The 20,264-nt window shown below is 35.1% G+C and overlaps 1 protein-coding gene across 1 annotated transcript in view; it reads right to left on the bottom strand.

The window, feature by feature from the left end:
- Window positions 1-19,385, bottom strand: part of LOC129224513 (actin remodeling regulator NHS-like) — a 139,070-nt gene extending 119,685 nt beyond the window's left edge. Inside the window, exon 1 of the mRNA XM_054858977.1 lies at window positions 18,965-19,385. Within this exon, the coding sequence (XP_054714952.1) occupies window positions 18,965-19,244 (280 nt within the window). The 5' untranslated portion in view covers window positions 19,245-19,385. The remainder of the gene's footprint in view (window positions 1-18,964) is intronic.
- Between the last annotated feature and the right edge of the window lie 879 nt (window positions 19,386-20,264).

Raw genomic sequence — 20,264 nt, 5'->3', positions numbered from 1 at the left:
ATAAACAAGTAAATTAAATTAATAAATCAATTAATACATGAAGAAAAATAAATGAGCGAGTAAAAAAATGAATGAATAAGGAAATAAGTGAACGAATGAATAAATATGTGAATTACTAGATGAAGGAATGCAAATGAATTAATTAATAAGTGGAAACGTAAGTGATTTATATTAAATGATTGAGTGAGTAAATGAAACAAACTATTTCACTTTGCCCCGTATGTACTTGACTAATTATACAATTTATTTAAAATACAAATAAGCTTTAACTGAATTAATACTGCTTGAATATTAAGAGGTCCCAATCAATATTTAAAATGTTAATAACAAGAAACTTATTTTATTGTAACAAAAATAATTTTTGACTTACAACCAAATATTACAATGTATCACTTTTTTTAAATTGCCAGGATTACCAAATGCGGTACTTTTTTTCTGACTAGAATAGACTACATATGGTACTATCTAGTTAAAATAATACCAGATAGGTGGCTAAAATCAATGTAAATATTTCACCATTTCACTTTGCCCCCCCTATTTTACTTTGCCCCATGTTCCCCTTCTACTTTTATTCACTGAAATTGATAAAATAAGCAAAGAAAATAACATAGACCTAGAAAAAACTTTTATCTTCCCAACAGTTATTTTTTCTTTAATTTTTTTAAATGTTCGATTGTGATAATTAGGCGTGGCCTTTATGACGTCACAGTGATGTACTTTGGCGCGCAACTTCATTGCTGCCCCAAATGTTTACGCTTTGCTGGGAACCGCGTTGCCAGGTTATGATAATTTGCGTCGTGCACTAATAGCATCAGTGAATGCCATAAGGGAGCAATAGCAATAAGGGAGATTCTAAACAAAAACCAACGAAAAAGAAAAAAACCCACATCCAAAATTAGCTTCAAAGATGAAAAACGAGTTTTTTCTCTTTCGTTTTACAGACTTACAGGAATGTGATATACAACCACAATTTGTGTCGAATAATCACAACTATAGTCTAAAGCCTATGCCTTTGCTGAATACCCAATGACTACAACTGAAATAAATCCTACTTAGAAGCCTACAAAACGGCCCTCCTTTCACTTCTGTGACAGAGAATAAGGGAAAGGTAAAAAAAAAAAAAAAAATGGCACGCCGAATGCTTCTTTTTTACATTTTTGATACTATTTTTTACTAAAAAGTAGCGTTACTAATCTCGGAAACCCCGTATGTTCCCCCTCAAAAGTCCTATTTCCGAGACAAACCGGTTGTCTTTTAGATGACACGTGGGGTTGTCTGAAGTTCGTTTGCTTTGCTGTTTATAATTTTTTTTTTTAGCGCGAATCAAGGTGCAACGGGGGTGCTCGAGTCACGTGCTGATCATTACCGCACGGCAGACGTTTCTGTTTTTGTCGCTCAGGGAAGGGGAAAAGACAACATTAGTGACGATGATATTTTAGATGTGGATTATGTTGCATTTCAGCTGCTATCTGTCCGTGAAAGGAGATATTAGGAATAAGAACAAATGTATGCTTACAGTAAAATTTCCTCCAATAACAATCAAGAATCTAAATTTATTTGCATTAAACAAGCATTTAGGGCATCTACTCTTGAAATTTGCTTGCACTGAACAAGTTTTAGGGCATCAAGTCTTGAAATTTGCTTACACTAAACAAGTTTTAGGGCATCAACTCTTGAAATTAGCTAGCACCAAACAAGTTTTAGGGCATCAACTCTTGAAATTTGTTCACACTAAACAAGTTTTAGGGCATAAACTCTTGAAATTTGCTTACACTAAACAAATTTTAGGGCATCAACTCTTGAAATTAGCTTGCACTAAACAAGTTTTAGGGCATCAACTGTTGAAATTTGCTTGCACTGAACAAGTTTCAGGGCATCAACTCTTGAAATTTGCTTTCACTAAACAAGTTTTAAGGCAGTAACGATCGAAATTTTTTTTGCACTAAAGTTTCAGATCACTAATTCTCAAAATTTACTGCCACAGAGTTTTAGGACCATGATAATGTACATTGTACATTCAGCTTCCAAAAAAAAAACCCGGAAATTTTAAGACGTTAATTTTGGATTTTCTTTGGCGCAAAGTAGCTTTAGAACTAATTCTAGAATTACAATGGCACGAAAGAAGTTAAACACTAATTCTAAAAACTCATGGACACAAAAGCAGTTTTAGGACAGCATACAGATATTCTAGAAATTCATTGGTGCAAAAAAATGTTTTAGGACTAATTCTAGAAATTCATCGGCACAAAAGAAGCTTCAGGACTAATTCTATAAATATACTAGCACAGAAGGGGCAGTAATTCTCAAAATTGACTTGTATAACCCCAGTTTTAGGCCAGTAACTCTTGAAATTTATTCACAGCAAAGAGGTTTCAGCAACAGGCTCAGTGACGGAAGATTGAGCGTTTATAAGTAGACGTTACGCAGCGAAGGGATGATATTTGTACAATCACGAAAAAATGTTGTTGGTAAAATAAAAATAAAAAGTGACCGTGAAGAGTTGCACCTCGGCTCCTGCTTTTTTCAGAATTGTCCATTTTCGTGAAGGGGAAAGGAAACTTGAAACGGAATTTGTAAGTGCGTCATTGGTTCTCGAGTTTGAATACGTCACCTTGGAATTTAAGAAATTAGCCAAAGAGGTAAAGCATTTTAATTTTATGGGGTCAAGACATGTCTCATTGGACAGGCCACATCCTATGTTAGTGGGTGGGTCTTGATTTCACTTCTTTCAGCAAACATTGGTCAGAGATACCAACGCCTATTATACATAATTAATTTCAATTGAAAATAAGCGAGACTAGGGTTGGAATAAAAAATAGAAAGCTAATCATTTTTACTTTTTGCGTACTCAATGCAGTTACTGCTGCAACTAGAACTTTTCAGGTAGAAATAACGAAACCAAATAACGAAAATTTACTAGGAGAGTACTTTTTTTTTCTTCATATCGCCAAAATGTTGCTCAAATCCAAAATATGAAGGAAGAAGCTTTCCTTCTTCCTTCTCTACCTATTTTAAGGAATGGACTTGTTTTCTCAAAAGATTGACAAGGGTCATTTGTTCGCGGTTGGACAATATTATGATTAAATAATAATGAGTAAATGAATTTCTATTGAAAACTAAAATGCTTTATAATTTGTTGGGGATTAAAATATATTTCCTGATCGTTATTTTTGCTGTTTGTCGCGGGTTTAAAACTGCAGTCTGAAATTCACATTTCGTCAATTCGTTTTTAAAATACTCCGCAGCGTATTGCAAACTTGAAATTGCATAAACAGCAAATTTTCTGCGATATACACAAAGAATACGCGAAATGAAAATTTACTCCGCAACTACGCGAAGTTTTCCTTACTATGGCAATTCACCAGTTTCGTTTAATAATACCCTCATCAATCACTGTTCTTCAGGAATAAGTAGTTTAACATTTTCTTCGTTTTCGACACCTTTAAAAAAATTAAATTAAATATATCCATATATATATTTTTTCTTTCTTGAAAGAAATCTGCAATATACGGCAGTAATTCAAGAGAGAAAAAAAATCAAAGCATGAAAGAAGATAACGATAAATTCATGGCTTCTAGAAGGTCAATGAACTATTTTATTGAATAAAATGTATTCGAGAAGACCGAAAACTTAGACAAGAAAGCATTTTTACAATTTACTCAACGATCTTTACTTTTTCATTACAATTCTCTTCAGAATGTTTATAGTATTTTTATTTTTTCGGTATGAAATAAATGAAACTTCGTTCCGAACTTTAAAAGAAAACGTAAATAACTGGCTATTTCCTATATAATTGAGGTTTTTAAGTTAATGAAGCAGGAAATGAAGGGAAAGAAAGGGGTAAATTGTCATAACATTTTTTGAGGATAACTTATTCTGGCTTCCTTACACATACAAAGGAAAAGAAACAGCTACCAAAAAATTCTAACTCAATTTATTTCAACCGTTTTCCCTTTACCCAGTGCTTCTTCCATTCTTCAACTTCTTTGAAATTTTTAAATTAATAATTTTCTTTTCTATAGCAAATAAAATGAAATTCAATTTTTTAGCATTGCCATAAATAGCGCATACAATAATTAAATTAAAGAAAATAAATGTACAATATTGCAGACGATAGCAAATAGATAGATAATGAATGTAAAGCACAGCAGACAATGACATATCCTACGTTCGTGGTGTGGTCTTGTTTTACCTCTTTCAACAGCAATAGAGTAGTTTCCATCAGTCAAAAGTACTTCTTTTAGTCACTGAAGTTGATAGAACAAACAACAAAAAAATAACATGGAGCGAGGGAAAACTTTCATTTTCAAAACGTTTAATTTTTAATTAATTTATTTAAATGTCCAATTTTTCAAACAAGGCATGGACTTTATGACGTCACAAGTGATGAACTTTGGCACGCTGTTCTACTGGCGCGCTGAATGCCTGCGCTTGCTGTTTACCGTGTTTCCCCGATCTGATAATCAAGAAACGAATTAAATATTGCGCTCTACGCTTGTTATCAACCATATCGTTGCCAGTACATGTGAGTAAAGAAATAAATTAACTATTGCGCCATGCGCTAATGGCATCAGTGAATGGCATTTCATCACTGGTGATGACATTTGTAGAAGCGTAAAAAATGAAATTGAATCTGCGAACGGATTAAAATAATTGTTAAAATATATTAAACTTCGTCAAATTACTTTAAAAATGGTCAAATCACAAAAAAATATTTGTAAAATTTCGGAAACGATCAAGAGACTGCAGTGTCTTCTTTTGTTTATTTATTTAAATTGTGATTAACAGTAACACTGAAATTTTCAGTTACCAAACCGTTTTTAACATCACAGAAGTTAGAGAAATTATCAAATGAACCATTTTTAAAAATTTGCCACATAACATGATTGACAAGCATTAGGAATTTAATAGTATGTGTGTTACGCAGGAATAAAGCATTCGGATAATCACCACAATTTATTTTTAAATATACTTCTTTTCACCTACCATCGGCCCTTTTCTTCAACTGACTCAGAGCGATCAAAACCCGCAATAAACGAAAACACATTCTAAAAACTAATTCAATTCTTACATTTTTGAAATTTGCATGTGCATACATGTTAAATTTTACAAAGATGGCACCTAGATTTTTTTATTATAAGGCGAGCACAACTAATTTCAAATAATATTTCTAACACTGATCCAATTTTTCACTTCGGAGAGAGTTTTGCACCGATTTTTGAGGGAGTGAATTTAAAAGGTAATGAGTGAGACAAAAAATTCCTTTTTTTTTTAATTAAAAAAATTGCTTTTGAGTTATTAACTATTTAAGAAAAGTTAAGAATTATCACAAAAAAAAATCTTGAAATATGATTACATGACTGCAAATGTATTCGGGTCTCTTCAATTGTTTGCACTGATTCATTTTTCTGATTTTTAAATTCATTTAGCATCATTTCGTTTCATTTTAGGTATCTATCAAAGTAAAACGAAATAAAGCTACGTAAATTGGAAACCCAACACGCATACAACATTTCACCTTGAAGTTTATTTTTTGGCTTTTCTCCAAGTATTACCACAGCTTCACTTCACGTGCTATGTATTTTGATGAGCGCACAAAAACGCGCGAAATCGCATGATTCCGCATCATTTGCAAGTTATGCGATAGGTCAGCTTCGCTTTACTTTTTTTTGGAAGCAAGTATTTATTACTCAAAGAGACGCAACAGATATCTGCTAAAATTGGAATTAACTTCACTAATTTGTCAACAGATATAAAAATATCAGGATGTTATAGTTTTGGCTTTTTGGGCCAGGGCCGACGAGAGGCCATGTCAGCCTTGCCTTGTAAGAAACTAGGTGTCCGGATCCAAAATTTTATAGGTTTTACAACGGTGGGGGGGGGGGGGGCAAACAAACTGACAAGGGGCCTGCCTTGCTTGTGACCTTCGACATGATAAATGAAAAACGTTAAAGTTTTGGACATTTCTATTTAATTATTTATGTTATTATTTTTCACTCAATCAGGGGGTCCCCGGAACTTTGAAAGTGGTTCCACTACTGATCGCTTTTTTTATTTGCTCAATCAACGCACTAAAAAAAACACCGTATTTATAAAGGATTTTTTTTTTTTTTTTTTGTAAAAATAAATGTAAAAAATATTTTCTGGAAGAATTTATGATTAAATTCTTCCAGAAAAATAATTTTAGTTTCAAATAAAAATAATTTTAAGTTTAATCATAAACTTAAAATTTCGTATAACCCAATCAAGACTCAATGTTTCTTTTGCGAACTAATATTCAGTTTTAATATTTTAGAAACATCGTGAGTATAAGTGATACTTTCACAAAAATGTATAAGATTATTGCACATATAACTAATTGCTGAGATGTACAGCTTATTCCAAGCTATTTACGATAAAGGATAATCAAAAAACATTTTTGTTTTCATTAATTTTTGCTGGTCCCCTAACTGTAAAGGTGATTTAATTTTTATTGAAACACATCAGTTGAAGCATGCCTTTCATGTGACAAAAGTTACAGAACAATTGTTCGCTTATTTCTCGAGGAATTCATCAAAATGTGAATATTTGCAATTGGTGCAGTTTTTTTGTCCGCCCCTGTACCTCGCTCAATTTTACGAAAGAGAGGGCAAAAAAAAAAAAAAAAAAAAAAAGTAAAATCTGTGACCTACTTCCCCAAATTAATTCTAATTTGAATTCCGAAACTTTGAATTCAAATTATGTTTTTCGCAATCACGAGTTGCGACAAGATCCTACTGATTAGAGTTATTGTTTCTAGAAACGGCTCCCCTCCCCCCCCCAAGCATGTCCCTCCTCCTGGGTGGTTACGTGTGTATAGTTGTGTGTGTAGGCTTACGTGTGTGCACGTAGGCGTGTGTATGTGTGTAAATCATGGGCGCAAGTTTGGTGATGTGTTCAAGACGGAAAATATTTTCAGTCCCCCCCCCCCCCCCCCGCCCGCATGCGGGCGTAAGGAAAAATTTGTATGTATAAATGTTGCAGATTTTAACAATGCCAGTTTTGGAATCCGTTTGATTTAAATTTTAAGCCTTAAAATTGTAATATTTAAGTGTTTTGACATCATAATTCCAAAAAATCTAAAATCCGGCAATAAGGGGGGGGGGGGGGGTCTGGGGGCTCTCCCCCAAAAATTTTTTCAAATTGAAGTCCAAAAAAACGCTGTGGTAGGCCATTTCGGTAAAGTTCAGGGAAAGGAGGGGTTCAGGGACTCTTACATCAATTATTTCAAACTGATAGTCCCAAAATCACAATATTGGGCAACCTTCAAAAAATATTAAAGAAAGAGGGGGGAGGAGACGCTATGGGCTTTTCCGAAATCGAAGATTTAAAAACGAAATTGTAATTTAAATTTCATAACGTTTATACGCTTTTTGAATGCACTATTGAAGGGATGGATTTCAGGAACCCTTCTTCGGCAATATTTCGAAATTGAAGTTTCAAAAACGCAATTTTAGACGATGTTGGATAATGTAAGGGGTAAAAGCGTTTGCAGCACCCCACCATTAGTTTTTTGCCGATCCTAAACATTTTTGTTGTAGCAATAAAATCGCTTAGGACATAAGATTTTCACTTTTGCAACATAAATCTGTTCTGATTCGAAAGTCTACCCAAGGTAGCGCCAACAAACTAGAAAAGAAGGAAAGGTGGGGGAAGGGTAAGGCCGACTGTCGAATGTCGATGTTAATTCGTGGTTATGGAACGGTCCAGTAATATTAAAGCATATTTTTCAAACACTCAATTTTTCTTTTTTCATTAAAAATTAAAAGAAAGTCATTGAATTGCTTTCCGTCCCGACCTCCGTCTCGGAAATTTTGTCAAGACGGAAATCCGTCCTGAGACGGAAGGTCTTGCACCCATGGTGTAAAGGCGTGCGCACGTAGGGGAGTGTATATGACCATGCGTGTGTAGGACATGGACGCCACCGCCCAGCAAAAGTGGATTCCGGTGGACAGTGCTCAGGACCAGCCGCGCCGCCGCCGGTGGACGGTGGTGCTGCAGCCCTGGTCCAAGCTGAAAAAGGAACCGTAGCGTCAAGGACAGTCAAATGAAAGCAAGAAGCAATCGTGATTGCTCAAAAAACTTTCAGGATACCACCCCCTAACCCCCCACAATTCTTTTGACACCACTTCTTTGGCGTATCAGTTGCCTATGATTAGATGTACATTAAAACCTGTTAAATTGACCACTCTTGTAAGTTGGCCACCTAAGTTGACCGCCTTTTTCAGGCACGGAATTAGCCTTTATCGTATAAATCAACCTCTGTAAGTTGACCACCTGTTTAAGTTGACCAATAAAGTAGTGCACCGCAAGTGGTCAACTTACACAGGTCGTACTGTAAAAGGTTAAATGCACGTGGGGTGACAACAAAACTTGCACTTCAGAAAGAAAAAAGGAGAGCAGTTTTCTCGCCAAGCTAAGCGAAGATTTTCCTACTGAAAAATACCAACACAAGAATAAAGTGCTCTCTGGCAGTAATCGAGAAGTCAAGAGAATATGAGTGGTTCTGCAACCTTAAGCCCTGGATTGTAGAAAAAGGTGCAACACGTCCGCCATCTTGGGGCTAACCGATGCTTCCTTCCTATGTTTACTATGGTGAAGTAGTGTGTGTTTTGCTTCTTGATTGAAATTTCTTATTAACTGTATGTTGATCAACAAGCAAAAAGCACTCCAATCAAGAAACAAAACACGATACTTCATTATAGCAGACATAGGAAGAAAGCGGCACTTAGCACCAAGATGGCGAACGTGTCGCTACTTAAGAAACGATCTAGGGCCTTACCGCAACCAATCCCCGTTATTTTTGACGCGAGATGACTGTAGCATGGGGCCTCGCGTTTACGAGATTAAGGATCACACATAGTCCTGGCCCCACAATGTAGTCCCGTAAAAGTTTTTAGGTCCAGAGATTTTCTCTTTAGAATCTTGATCTGTAGGTGTTCTTATGTGAGAATATCTTGGGTAGACATGTTGAATCCTGCGCGAAATAATTTTACAGGCCATCAAAGATAGCGGCCATTTTGGTTCACTTGCTCATTACGTTTTTCGCAACGGGCGTACCAACAAATTTATTTTTAGTTTTGAACTGCAGTTTTTGGAGTTAAGGAAGTCAATTAATGTATTAATTATGTCATAAAAGCCGCTCTAGCTGTTTCCACAATTTTACGTGGAGATATCTCCGACATTTGTTGTTGAATATTCTGGTTACTAAAAAGGGTACAAAAATTAATAAATAATTTAAAATGCTCATTTTAAACTCCTGTTTATCACATACATGTTTCTTCAACAACACAATAAACGAAAAATACAAGATAAGTTACTTTTAAAGAAGGTTACGATCTGTTTTTGCATTGCATGTTATTGCACTACGACGGACGTCTGTATCATTTGATGCCGCAGCCACTCTTTTTGAGCAATTTTTATCAGCCCAGTCTATGTTGTGGAAAAATTCGTAGATCTGCATCTTCTCTTGAGTTATTCTAATTAAGCTCTTCAATGATGTGTCTCAAATCTCCTATGAAAAGTATTGCAGATTGCTTCTTCATTAACTGTTAAACCACTAGCAATAGCTGAAAATGTAGCATTTTTGGACATTTCTTCTATTTCCTTGCGTGCTAGTTACTGTAAATTTTCCTTATTTGATACTGAAGACCAGAATTTTTCTACCTGCATCGGTACTAGTGTTTTTCTGTCAATTACAGCAATGTTTGTTCTGCCCTTAGTTGATTCTCTTCTCATCTTTTCGGATTATTTCACAACATGCTGCAAATAACTATCGAACACAGGATGAAGTTCATGAAAAGAGCATACAGGAATGAATCTATGCAGAACACTGCTGATAACTTCGCCAAAAATTTTCTTTATTTAGCGGATTTGTGGCATGAAATATATAACGAAGGCAGTTTTTATTGGGGATACTTTGCTAAATAAAAAATGTTCTGGGAACGGATATTTCTGCAATCTAGCTTGGTAGGTGAATCACCACCACTAGGGGCGTGCCCAGGGGAGGGGGGGGGGAGAAGAGAAAACTGTTGGCCCGGGCCTGAGCCTGAAGGGAGCCTATTATTTTTAAAACTAGGGATGAAATATGTGCTTAAACAATATGGAAGGGCGGCCGAAACATTTGTGGGCATTTGTGAAGGGCCCCAAATTTTCTGTGCACGCCCCTGACCATCACATAATGTGTTCGTTGGAAACAAGTCATGAGCTAAAATATTTTTATTGCATTCTCCCCTTTCTTTCGCTATTTCCATGTCTCTGTGCCCTTGTTAAAGTTGATTCTTTCCCATTAGCTTAGAAGTGATATTTTATGAAGAACTTTGTGCCTCAAAGCATGGTAGGTTGACTTTGGAAAGTAAATCAGACAATTTTTGAAACAAAATGTATCCAGTCTGAACTGGCGGTACGGTTCTGATCAATGATTCATGATATTCATGATACTGAGAAGGCGAATCCTGACACTACCATTCACAAGTTGTTTAGTGAGAAAGTTGTAAAGTTGCTCTGTTTCAGAAATATCATAGGTATTTACATGTTGATAGATAAAATCAACAAGTCTTTTGACATTTTCATCAAAATACTGGCTACGATTGCCTACAAAAATAAGGATGCGGGACACTCTCACAGTGATCCATTAAATGAGAACTAGTAAGACCACGAAACAAATTGCATATCATTAAAATTTCATGATACTCTAAATGCCACTCCGGCAACTTTTTCTCGTCTGCCCTGCAATTTCTCCGGCACTTTTCTGTGACCGTTGAATCGTTTGTTCCAATTTCATCTCTGGCTTCACAGCATTGAATTTTAACAGCAAATTTACCTTAAATGAATTTTTCTTACAGGTAGGGACACTCATTTTCTAGCGCCCTTATCCTCTCTACGTACCGTGTTTCATATAGTAAATAAATGATGCAATCAAATACACGAAAGACTGGAAACAGTAATTCAACAGTTTGAAAGTATGATTTGTAATTTTCTTCGTGATCAGCAATAATCAAGTGTTTTACAAGTGATACCAGTGAACGAAACACTTCCCAACCCTTGCACAGTTCTGATTTGTCACTACATCCTTTAACAAAAACTCAATCTCTGTTTTCAAGCTTTCAATATTTGTGCGTAGCGATTGAATCATTATTGGACTTTTTTCCTCGTCTTTGGAGCCAAGAGCATCCTAAACCGTCTTTACTCGCTTAGCAGAACTTCTCTTGTAGTCTAAAATCAATATCTTATAGTGATTTTCTCAAGATTCTCAATGATTTTCTGCAGTCTTCACAGCTTCTTGTGAGCTAAAAGCAGCAGCAAGTACTTTTGGAGATAAATGACTAAAAAAAACCAACAAAAATGCATTCTTTCTTTAGGAAGCACAGAAAAGAATCCTTTCATTATACGTTGTTAGGAGAAATAGTTTTGTTTCATTAATAAAAACCAATGCATTTTCATCTACATTGAGCATTGAGCATCAACTCTTTTATTTCTGAAAGAATAAATCCATGCCCAGCATTTAATAGAGTTTTTAATATTTCATTTGCCTTTTTAAACAGTTCAAATTTTGAGGATAGATGTTGCGCAGACTGTGTATTGGTTTCTCACTCATACTTTCGAATATAAGAACTTATACAGCTTGGATTTGCATATGAATTCGCAGCAGAAACGTTCATATCGCTGTTAAGATCTGCTACTCTGTCAAAAACTTCGTCTTCATTTGGACTTCCTTCAGCACTTTCTGATTTTTCTAAAACATTGTTTTCACTTTCAAAATAACTTGTCTGTGCATTTTTTTCTACCATTTTTTTAGCGTTTTTCCTCTTGTGTATTTCTTATAGCACTAGTTGCTGCAATGACACACTATATTTTCTTGCCGCGTTTTCCAATATTGCGTCTTTGTGTATTTCAGCAGCTTCCCGAACTTGTTTTTGTCGAAGAACATAATTTTTCTCTTGATTCCTTTTTACAAACTACATATTCGTTTGTTAAAACTGTCTTCAAGATGTCTTCAATTGCCTACCAAAACTTTTTGAACTCGGTTTAGAAATATCAGCCATTGCTAAAATAGTTATTGTCACAGAAAAACATGAAACAAAAAGTTTTTGGAACTGCGGAATATTTTTACTCGAAAACAATTACTTTGATAGCAGACGATAAATAACCTTGAACAGCGTGGAGCGACGGGGGGGGGGGAATCCCTATAGCTACTGGTTTTAACATGAATGCAAATTTTAATACAGTAGCTTATGCATTTGAAAGGGCTGTTTTGATCAAAAAATCTCCTTCATAATGTATTTTTGATCAAAAAATCCCCTTCGTAAGCTATTTTTGATCAAAAACTCTCCTTCAGAAGGTGTTTTCAATTAAAGAATCCCCTTCAGAAGGTATTTTTGATCGAAAAAAAACCCATTCAGAAGGTATTTTTGATCGAAAAAACCCATTCAGAAGGTTTTTTCATCAAAAAACCCCCTTCAGAAGGTATTTTTGACCAAAAAACCCCCTACAGAAGATATTGCTGGCTGCGCTGGTGACCTTGAAAAATATTGATTTACACAAAAGGTTTTACACTTTGAAATCGTTCGGTTTCATTAAGAGTTATTATTTTTTGTACACTTTTAAGTAACTAGAATGTTAAACAAAAAACGTCAGAGATATCTCACGTAAAAATTGTGGAAAAAGTCAGAGCGGTTCTTATGACATAACTATTACATTAATTGACTTTCTAAGGCCCAAAAATTTCAGTTCAAAACTAAAAATAAAATTTATAGGTACGCACGTTGCGAAAAACGTAATGAGCAAGTGAACCAAAATGGCCGCTATCTTTGATGGCCTGTAAAATTATTTCGCGCAGGATTCAACATGTCTACCCAAGATATTCTCACATTAGAACACCTACAGATCAAGATTCTAAAGAGAAAATCTCTGGACCTAAAAATTTTTACGGGCATACATTGTGGGGCCTGGAATAACAGTCCCAATTGAAAGACGACGAGGTCTCTTCGCGACTAACGGGGACTGCGGGATTGTAATCATTATTGCTGTAGTCTAGACATAACTGGAGACATCAAGGCCGCCGAGAGCCAAGCGGCCCCCTTGTCACTACTTGCCGGACCCCACTCCATAAAACTTACACAATTTATGCTACTTCGATTCTGAGGTGGCCCCGCAAAGGCCGGGCCCCTAGTTTCTGATCAGGCTGACATGAATTCTTGTCGGCCCTGAGAGACAATAGAGACATCAATGGGTTATGACATGACATACACTTCATAGACGGGTCATTCTTCAAAAAGGGTAACTTTTCTGTCACACGCCTTTTACAGTAAAACCTTTAAGGAAAAATTCATTTATTGGGTTGTTCGGAAAGTCATTTCGTTTTTTTTGGGGAACATGAAAGACAGATTTCGTATAATGAATAAATATTTTATTAAATTATATATTGGCCATTCTGGTCCAACACCTTTTGCCATCTTTCTGGCAGTAACATAATTCCCCTCTCATAAAAGTTTTGGTCCTTGCTGGCAAAAAACTGGTTCAGGTGGTTTTTGACATCTTCATTTGAGGTAAAGGTTTTGCCATCCAAAAAATTTTGCAGGGACCGGAACAAATAGTAGTCGGAAGGCGCCAGACCTGGAGAATATGGTGGATGTTGCAGTACGTCCCATTCAAGCTGTAAAAGTTTTTGGCGGGTGACCAAACTTGTGTGAGGCTCCGTAAGGACATGGGGCACCCACACATCGAGCTTCGAGGTTAAGCCCATGCCTTTCAAATGGCCATAAACAGTCGAATTCGACAAATTTAATCTCTCACCGATCTCTCGTGTGGTTATTCGCCGATTTGCATCAACTAATGCCCTTATCGCATCTTTCTCAGCTTCGACCGGCCTTCCAGACCGTGGTGCATCTTCGACATCAAAATTGCCGGATCGAAATTTTGCAAACCAGTTCTGGCACTGGCGTACTGTTAACACGCCTTCTCCATACACATCCGTCAATTTTTTTTTCGCTTGGACAGCATTTTTACCTTTTCTGAAGTAAAAAAGTAAAATATGACGAAAATGCTGCTTATTGCTCTCCATATTTAAAAGGGCACCAACCAAAAACTACTGCGTAGAATTAATAGAACTTTTTCACACACTAGCCTTGCAATATCAGCTCTCAAGACATATAATGGTTATGCGGCTTAAGTGTGAAGTTGGTTTCGAAAAAACGTAATTAAGTCCTCTGACGGGAAAAAACGAAATTACTTTCCGAACAACCCAATAACAATGATTTTTAATTTCATCAAAAATATATCTACTTAAACCTGCCAGCAATTTTTTAATGATAATTTTTATTTTAGTATATTTTTGGTTCACAACATTTGAATTCTCACCTCCGTGGCATGTCACACACCTTGTGTGACTATTTATGTTGCTTAATAACTTGTTTAATTAAAAGTATATACCTTTTTATTTATTATTCCTATCACAAGTGTCTCAAATACTAATTGTTAAAGTGCATTTAATTTTTTTATATTGTGTTTTAGTTCGCTTTAGTAGGACAAGGAGTCATGTCAGACCAATAAATTTTCACCTCCATTACCTTCACACAAAATGCCATTTCTCATTAACACGTGGCAATAATGACATCAAATTTTGTTTTCCATGATACAAGGGAGTCCCCTTCTTTATTTTCAGTCGTAGTTGAAGTTGTGAGATTTTTGTCGAAGCAAGAAGATACATTTTGCTTTAAAAACTATAGTTATTCTGACTTCTCACCTCCGTAAACTTGAATTTCAGGGATGTAAATTAATGTAAAAAAAGAAGTGAACATGCTTCCATATGCTTAACATGTGCAGATTGTAACAACGAAGAAAAAAAAAATCCCTGAAAAATGTATCTATTAGGCCTATATTAATGGAAAATTCCTCACCTCCGTGACAGACCTTATGAATGCCATTATTTTTGAGGGGAAAATAAATGATTTAGGGGAAATACATCAATAATTAGGCATTCTACCAAAATCATAAATTGCCAGTGTATCCTCAAATTTACTAAATCTATTTTTTAACATACATTTGAAACTACTTATTAAGCCGTACTTTAATTAAGAGAGTTTAATATTATATTCCCACTAATCATTAAAATAGCCGATTGTTTGCACAATTAACAAAACTACCTCTTGATATAAAATTGGCCTCGATTTTTAAATATTAAAAGTATTTTTTTTCTGTGAACAAGGCATTTTTTAATTTTTTTTATTTATAAGTAAAATAATTGGAATTTAGCTGGACCATTGTTTATAGTTACTTCTAGTAGGTAACTATTTCATGTAAAAATTAAAAAAAAAAAAAAAAGAAAGAAAACAAAAGATTTCTAAATTGAAAAATATTTCAAAAGTTACATTTTCTGGGGAATAACCCAGCCATGACTTTTTGTTGAATATTCAAAGCATGCCCGTCGTTTCGATTTTTTTTTTTCTGGTAGACAGAGAGAGGGAGGGGCAACTGCATGCTCACTGTAAATTGCACCAAAAAAACATTAAAACCACTCCACTTTCGTGTAAGTACATCAATTTTCCAAAGTCAGTGCGGCAACTGACCCCCCTAAATGACGGGCCGTAATCAAAGAATAACTAAATTCAGTCGATTAAAATATGGCCTATTTTGTTCTTTATAAAGAAGATACTATCCAGCGCTTTACGTATACATGTTGCATGAGTTGAAAGAGACATTGGACAAAGAGAAATCAAATTATTTTATACGATTAATAAAATAAAATTTTAAAAGTAAGCAAACCAGGTGGTCGCGCAGGGGCGCAGATAGCTATTATTACAGAACGTTTTATAAATAATCACGCCAGCTGGTTTCCAATTATTGTTTTTCTTTTAATAGTAAGTAGAGTTATAGAAGAAATCGAATCAACTTGGCAAAAGCAAAACAAACAGCAGTGATCCCCCCCCCTCCACCCCTTCAAGTTCGATGGCGCACTTTCTCAAATGCAAGCGAGCAATACCCCATCCCCAAAATAGTCAAAACCCTTCCAAAAAAAAAAAAAAAAAAAAAAAAAATCGCCCTCTTCAAATTTAATGGCTCAGTTATGACCCCTTACTCATGAGCCTGCCTGCCCTCTGGTATGTTAATTACCGTACTCAGATTGGAAATAATATGGTTTAGGGTTTGATCACCGTTCCAACTGCACTCTTGATTGTAGAAAATCCGGTACTAACTTTGATTCCACATCACGTACCATTCAAAAACATTCATGAGCAATTGATTTGAAGCTCACGACATGGAAAATCAGTGGAAAATCAGTGCCCATTTTTATGTGTCGACCGTTACGGAAAAATACTATTACCCTTACGCGTAGATCGTAATCAATGGCGAAAATGAACGCAACATCCTGAAGGACATTCGTACAGATGGTTATATTGTTGAAAGGTTGGGGTTCTCAAGAACACATCCTGCAAATTGTTGCGTCGTTCTCGTTAGCACCAGTGACCGAAACACATGACGCAAGAAACCACTTTTCTAATAAAGATTGTTACTGAATGCATTGCGAAAACAGGGTTTGAGGAATCAGCTTTGAATAAAATGATACGGTGAAGCGAAAAGAAGAAAAATATCTTAATGTTGATAAGCAAATGGCGGATTTCGGAGCATGTTTAATTCGGGGAAGAAAAAAAAAAGATTTTTGTTTTGAATATTTTCATCGCACCCTTATCTCTACACTGAAAAAAATGAAAATTACAATTTCATGCATTATTGAGCATTATATGATCTTATTCTTCTACAAAAGCACCTATTTTCGCAAGGCTTTAATTTTTCTCGATTTTCGTCGTAATCGCAAAAATTTTAGTCTCGAGAACTATTCTTTTTTTTTTTAATTATTATTTACTTTTTCTTCTTTCACTTTCTCGCGAAAAAATTTCGAAACTTTTCAGTGCGCGAAATCACCGATATCTTCATGTTCACGAATATTACAGCAAACGAAATTATTTGCGTTTATAGTATTTGTCAGAAGAATTTTTAAAAAGTGGAAAAATGATAGAATAAACGTGAAAAATATTTTTTTTCCTTCAACAAATTTTATAATTGCAAATGAGGCATTTATAAGCGTCGTCTTTTTTCTTTTGCTTTCTTTTCACTCTCTTTTTTTCTCTCCCTCACTCTCTAATCACAGAATTTTATTATTATTTTTATTTCATTTTTTACAATTTCGATCTATGTTGTTTTGAAAGATCTTTGAGCAGGCGATTGGCTAACACGCTTTCTAAGAGCTTTTTGAACATCACTTAAGAGCGGGTTTATACAGTACATAGTGCGTAACTTTCAATTCAAATCAAATCAGCGGAAGACGCCATGTCCTGGCTTTTTGACAAGCTACCACGTAACGTAATATTTCATTTTGAAAGGGGGAAGTTTAAAGAAAATGCTAGCTCAAGAATTTTACTAGAAACATCTCTTGTAAAAGTATATGAGAAAAAAAAAACTATCAACAAGAACAAGGGTTTCTCAAAATCACTCAAATATTTTAAATTAAAATTTTTTTTGTGTACAGGAAGCCTAATACCAAAAATTAATTAAAAACTCAGGGTGTCTATTCCAGCTCAGCTTTCAATTTCCCTGACTTTTCCGCAGACAACATTAATTGTTCCGAAACTGAACTGTTTTTAGATGAATTATGTCATAAATAAAGGTTCAAAATACTTCTATTTTGTATGTAACATTTGTCATTTCTATTTATATATTAATTATTATTCCAGTTCACTTTTTGATTTTAACTTTTTTTAACAACAGAAAAATACTATAAAGATTGTAACGTCAGCAGCAGAGTAAAGAAAATAGATTCAATACCAATGATTGAATACAGATTATAACTTAATAGAGAGTTCTGAAAACATATAAATGAAAATAAAAAATACATACGGTCCTACACTTGGAGTTACTAGTTCAAAAGCCAAGTTAAACTGGATTTTCTTTCTGGCGCCTAAGAATTTTGTCGATCTCTGTACATAGGTATTGTATACAAAACAAAAATTTATAGATGTGAAATACACTCTTTTTTTTTTCGCCATCAAAAGAGAGAGAGAGAAAGAAAGAGAAAAGAATAGAAAATACTTTTAACATTCCCTGATAATTTTGTTACAATATAAAAATTATAAGCTATAAAAAAGCAATTGATAATGTTCATCTGAAATCCAAATGTTATGAAAATACTCTAGTTAAATAAAAGAAAAGGCAATTTTATATTTTTCTCTTTAACCAGGAAAAATTCCATTGTTTCCTCTGGAAAGAAATATTTCCCTAACTTTTTCAGAAATAAAAAAATTTCCTGATTTTTTCAGGTTATTCATGCAAGTAGAACCCCCTTCGAAATTTTCCTAAAACATTTATACAAAAAAAAGCTTTATTTCAACCACTTATTTCAGAAAAATTTTCGAGCAATGATAGACACAGAGCTAAAATAAATACGGTAAGAGAAATGAAGTTATGATTATTTCTGTCAAAGTGCATTCAATATTTATCACTTCATCTCACCGACAAATTAATTTGGTTAACTAATCTTTAACATAAAGACTAAGAAAATGTTTAGTTACAAGTTAAAAAATGGTACGTGCACAATCAAATTAGCTCTAAACCTGCCTGATATTTGAAACACTTATTTAAGAAAAAAATCTTGAAGAATAATTACAATGTCATCTTAATCTAGTTTGTTGACAATAAAATTTCTGCAATGCAGGAAGGAATATTAAATTATAATTGTTTTTATCCCTAAAAGTAAACCATTGTTACCTTTCAGACTTTGAGTGAACCTATAGTTGGGGCGAACGGCAAACCTAACCTGGCAACGTCCCAATGCTGCCAGACTACGTTTGCCCCAACTATGGTTTTTTTTCCAAAACAAGGGGGGGGGGAGGAGTGGGGAATCTGAAAACAATTTAGAAAAAAAAGTAGAATATTTAATAAAGCAGGTACTTACGAACTTGAACAGCTCTCGCATTCAATTGAGAAACCACTTCCTCACATGAGTTTATTTTTTCCCGAATCCTTTCTATACGGTCTGACACCAGACGACATTCTGATCCAATTTCATCAAAAATTCGATCAGCGATTTTGGCAACAGATGCCAGCTGCTTCAAGCAATTCACAAGCGAGACATTAGTCGTGAAAGAAAATTCACATGCATATTTTTCCTTGTCAGGCGGCAACGGTTTACGACTAAGAAACACCGGTTCTACAACCCATTTGGGAAACGGCATTTTCCTTTTATTTCGGTGTCAAACAGGGCATTCCATGTATCCATTCCATTTGGCCCGCCACAAAAAGCCGGCTGCGATGCAGTTATCCCCGACGCGCACGCACACTACGCTAAAAACCTACGCATCCATGTGAACTGTGGAGCGCCTCTGGACTGAATGAAAGTTTTTCGCAGAGAAGCGCCGAATTGCGAGTCCGTGATTGGGTGCCTAGGGTTGTCGTCGGAAAAGTTTGAAAAGCGCCAATTGTTGGCGAAGGAATAGCAGTAAAGCTATTTGTGCCGGTATTCGAGATTTTGGTATTTCTTTAAAAAAATTAGTTTTTTATTTAATAATTTTTCTATGAAATTTTTAAACAAAATCCGCCAGTAAAGACCTGAATTAACAGAAAAGTTTTTGCATTTTAATCGCTTCAAAACAGTTTTCAAACGGCGCTTAAAAGGTTATTAAAGCTCTGTCAGCGTAAAGCAATAAATAAAACTCTCCAGAAAACTGTAAATCTGTTTTCATCGCAATGCTTTTATCATGCAGGGGAAACAAACGCAAAATCCGATCTCCTAGTTTATTATTATGGATTACAATTAATTTTTCAACGTTTTTTGTCATACAACATAAATATACACGTTATACCCAGGGGTGCCCACCTATAGCGCCACTGAAATTTTTAGGGGGGCTATATAGAGGGATATTTTTCTTTTTTTTGAGGGGTTTCTCACTCTTTGGGGGGGGTTGTGGTATTTGTGGGGGTGCGCCCTTGTACTTCGGTGACGAGCACCCTGTTATATTACAACCCCGACCCTGGATTGGTCCATAAACTAACCAGATGCAAAGCAGAGCTAATCAGAAGAAATTTTTTAATCAGAATTTTTAACGTAGTTTTGATGTATACATTCAATTTCAATGCATAAATTATAGCCCAAAAAATATTATAGTTGATCCCTTGCATTTTGATCCTTTCACCTGCCCCTTTTAGTTAAGAACCTTGTTCAAATTTCATTCCTTTTTTCAAAGCTAATAAATTTA

This window comes from Uloborus diversus, chromosome 6 (genome assembly GCF_026930045.1).
Source record: "Uloborus diversus isolate 005 chromosome 6, Udiv.v.3.1, whole genome shotgun sequence".
Lineage (NCBI taxonomy): Eukaryota > Metazoa > Arthropoda > Arachnida > Araneae > Uloboridae > Uloborus > Uloborus diversus.
The sequence above is the reverse complement of the archived record's forward strand: the minus strand, read 5'-3'. Positions and strand labels throughout refer to the sequence as shown.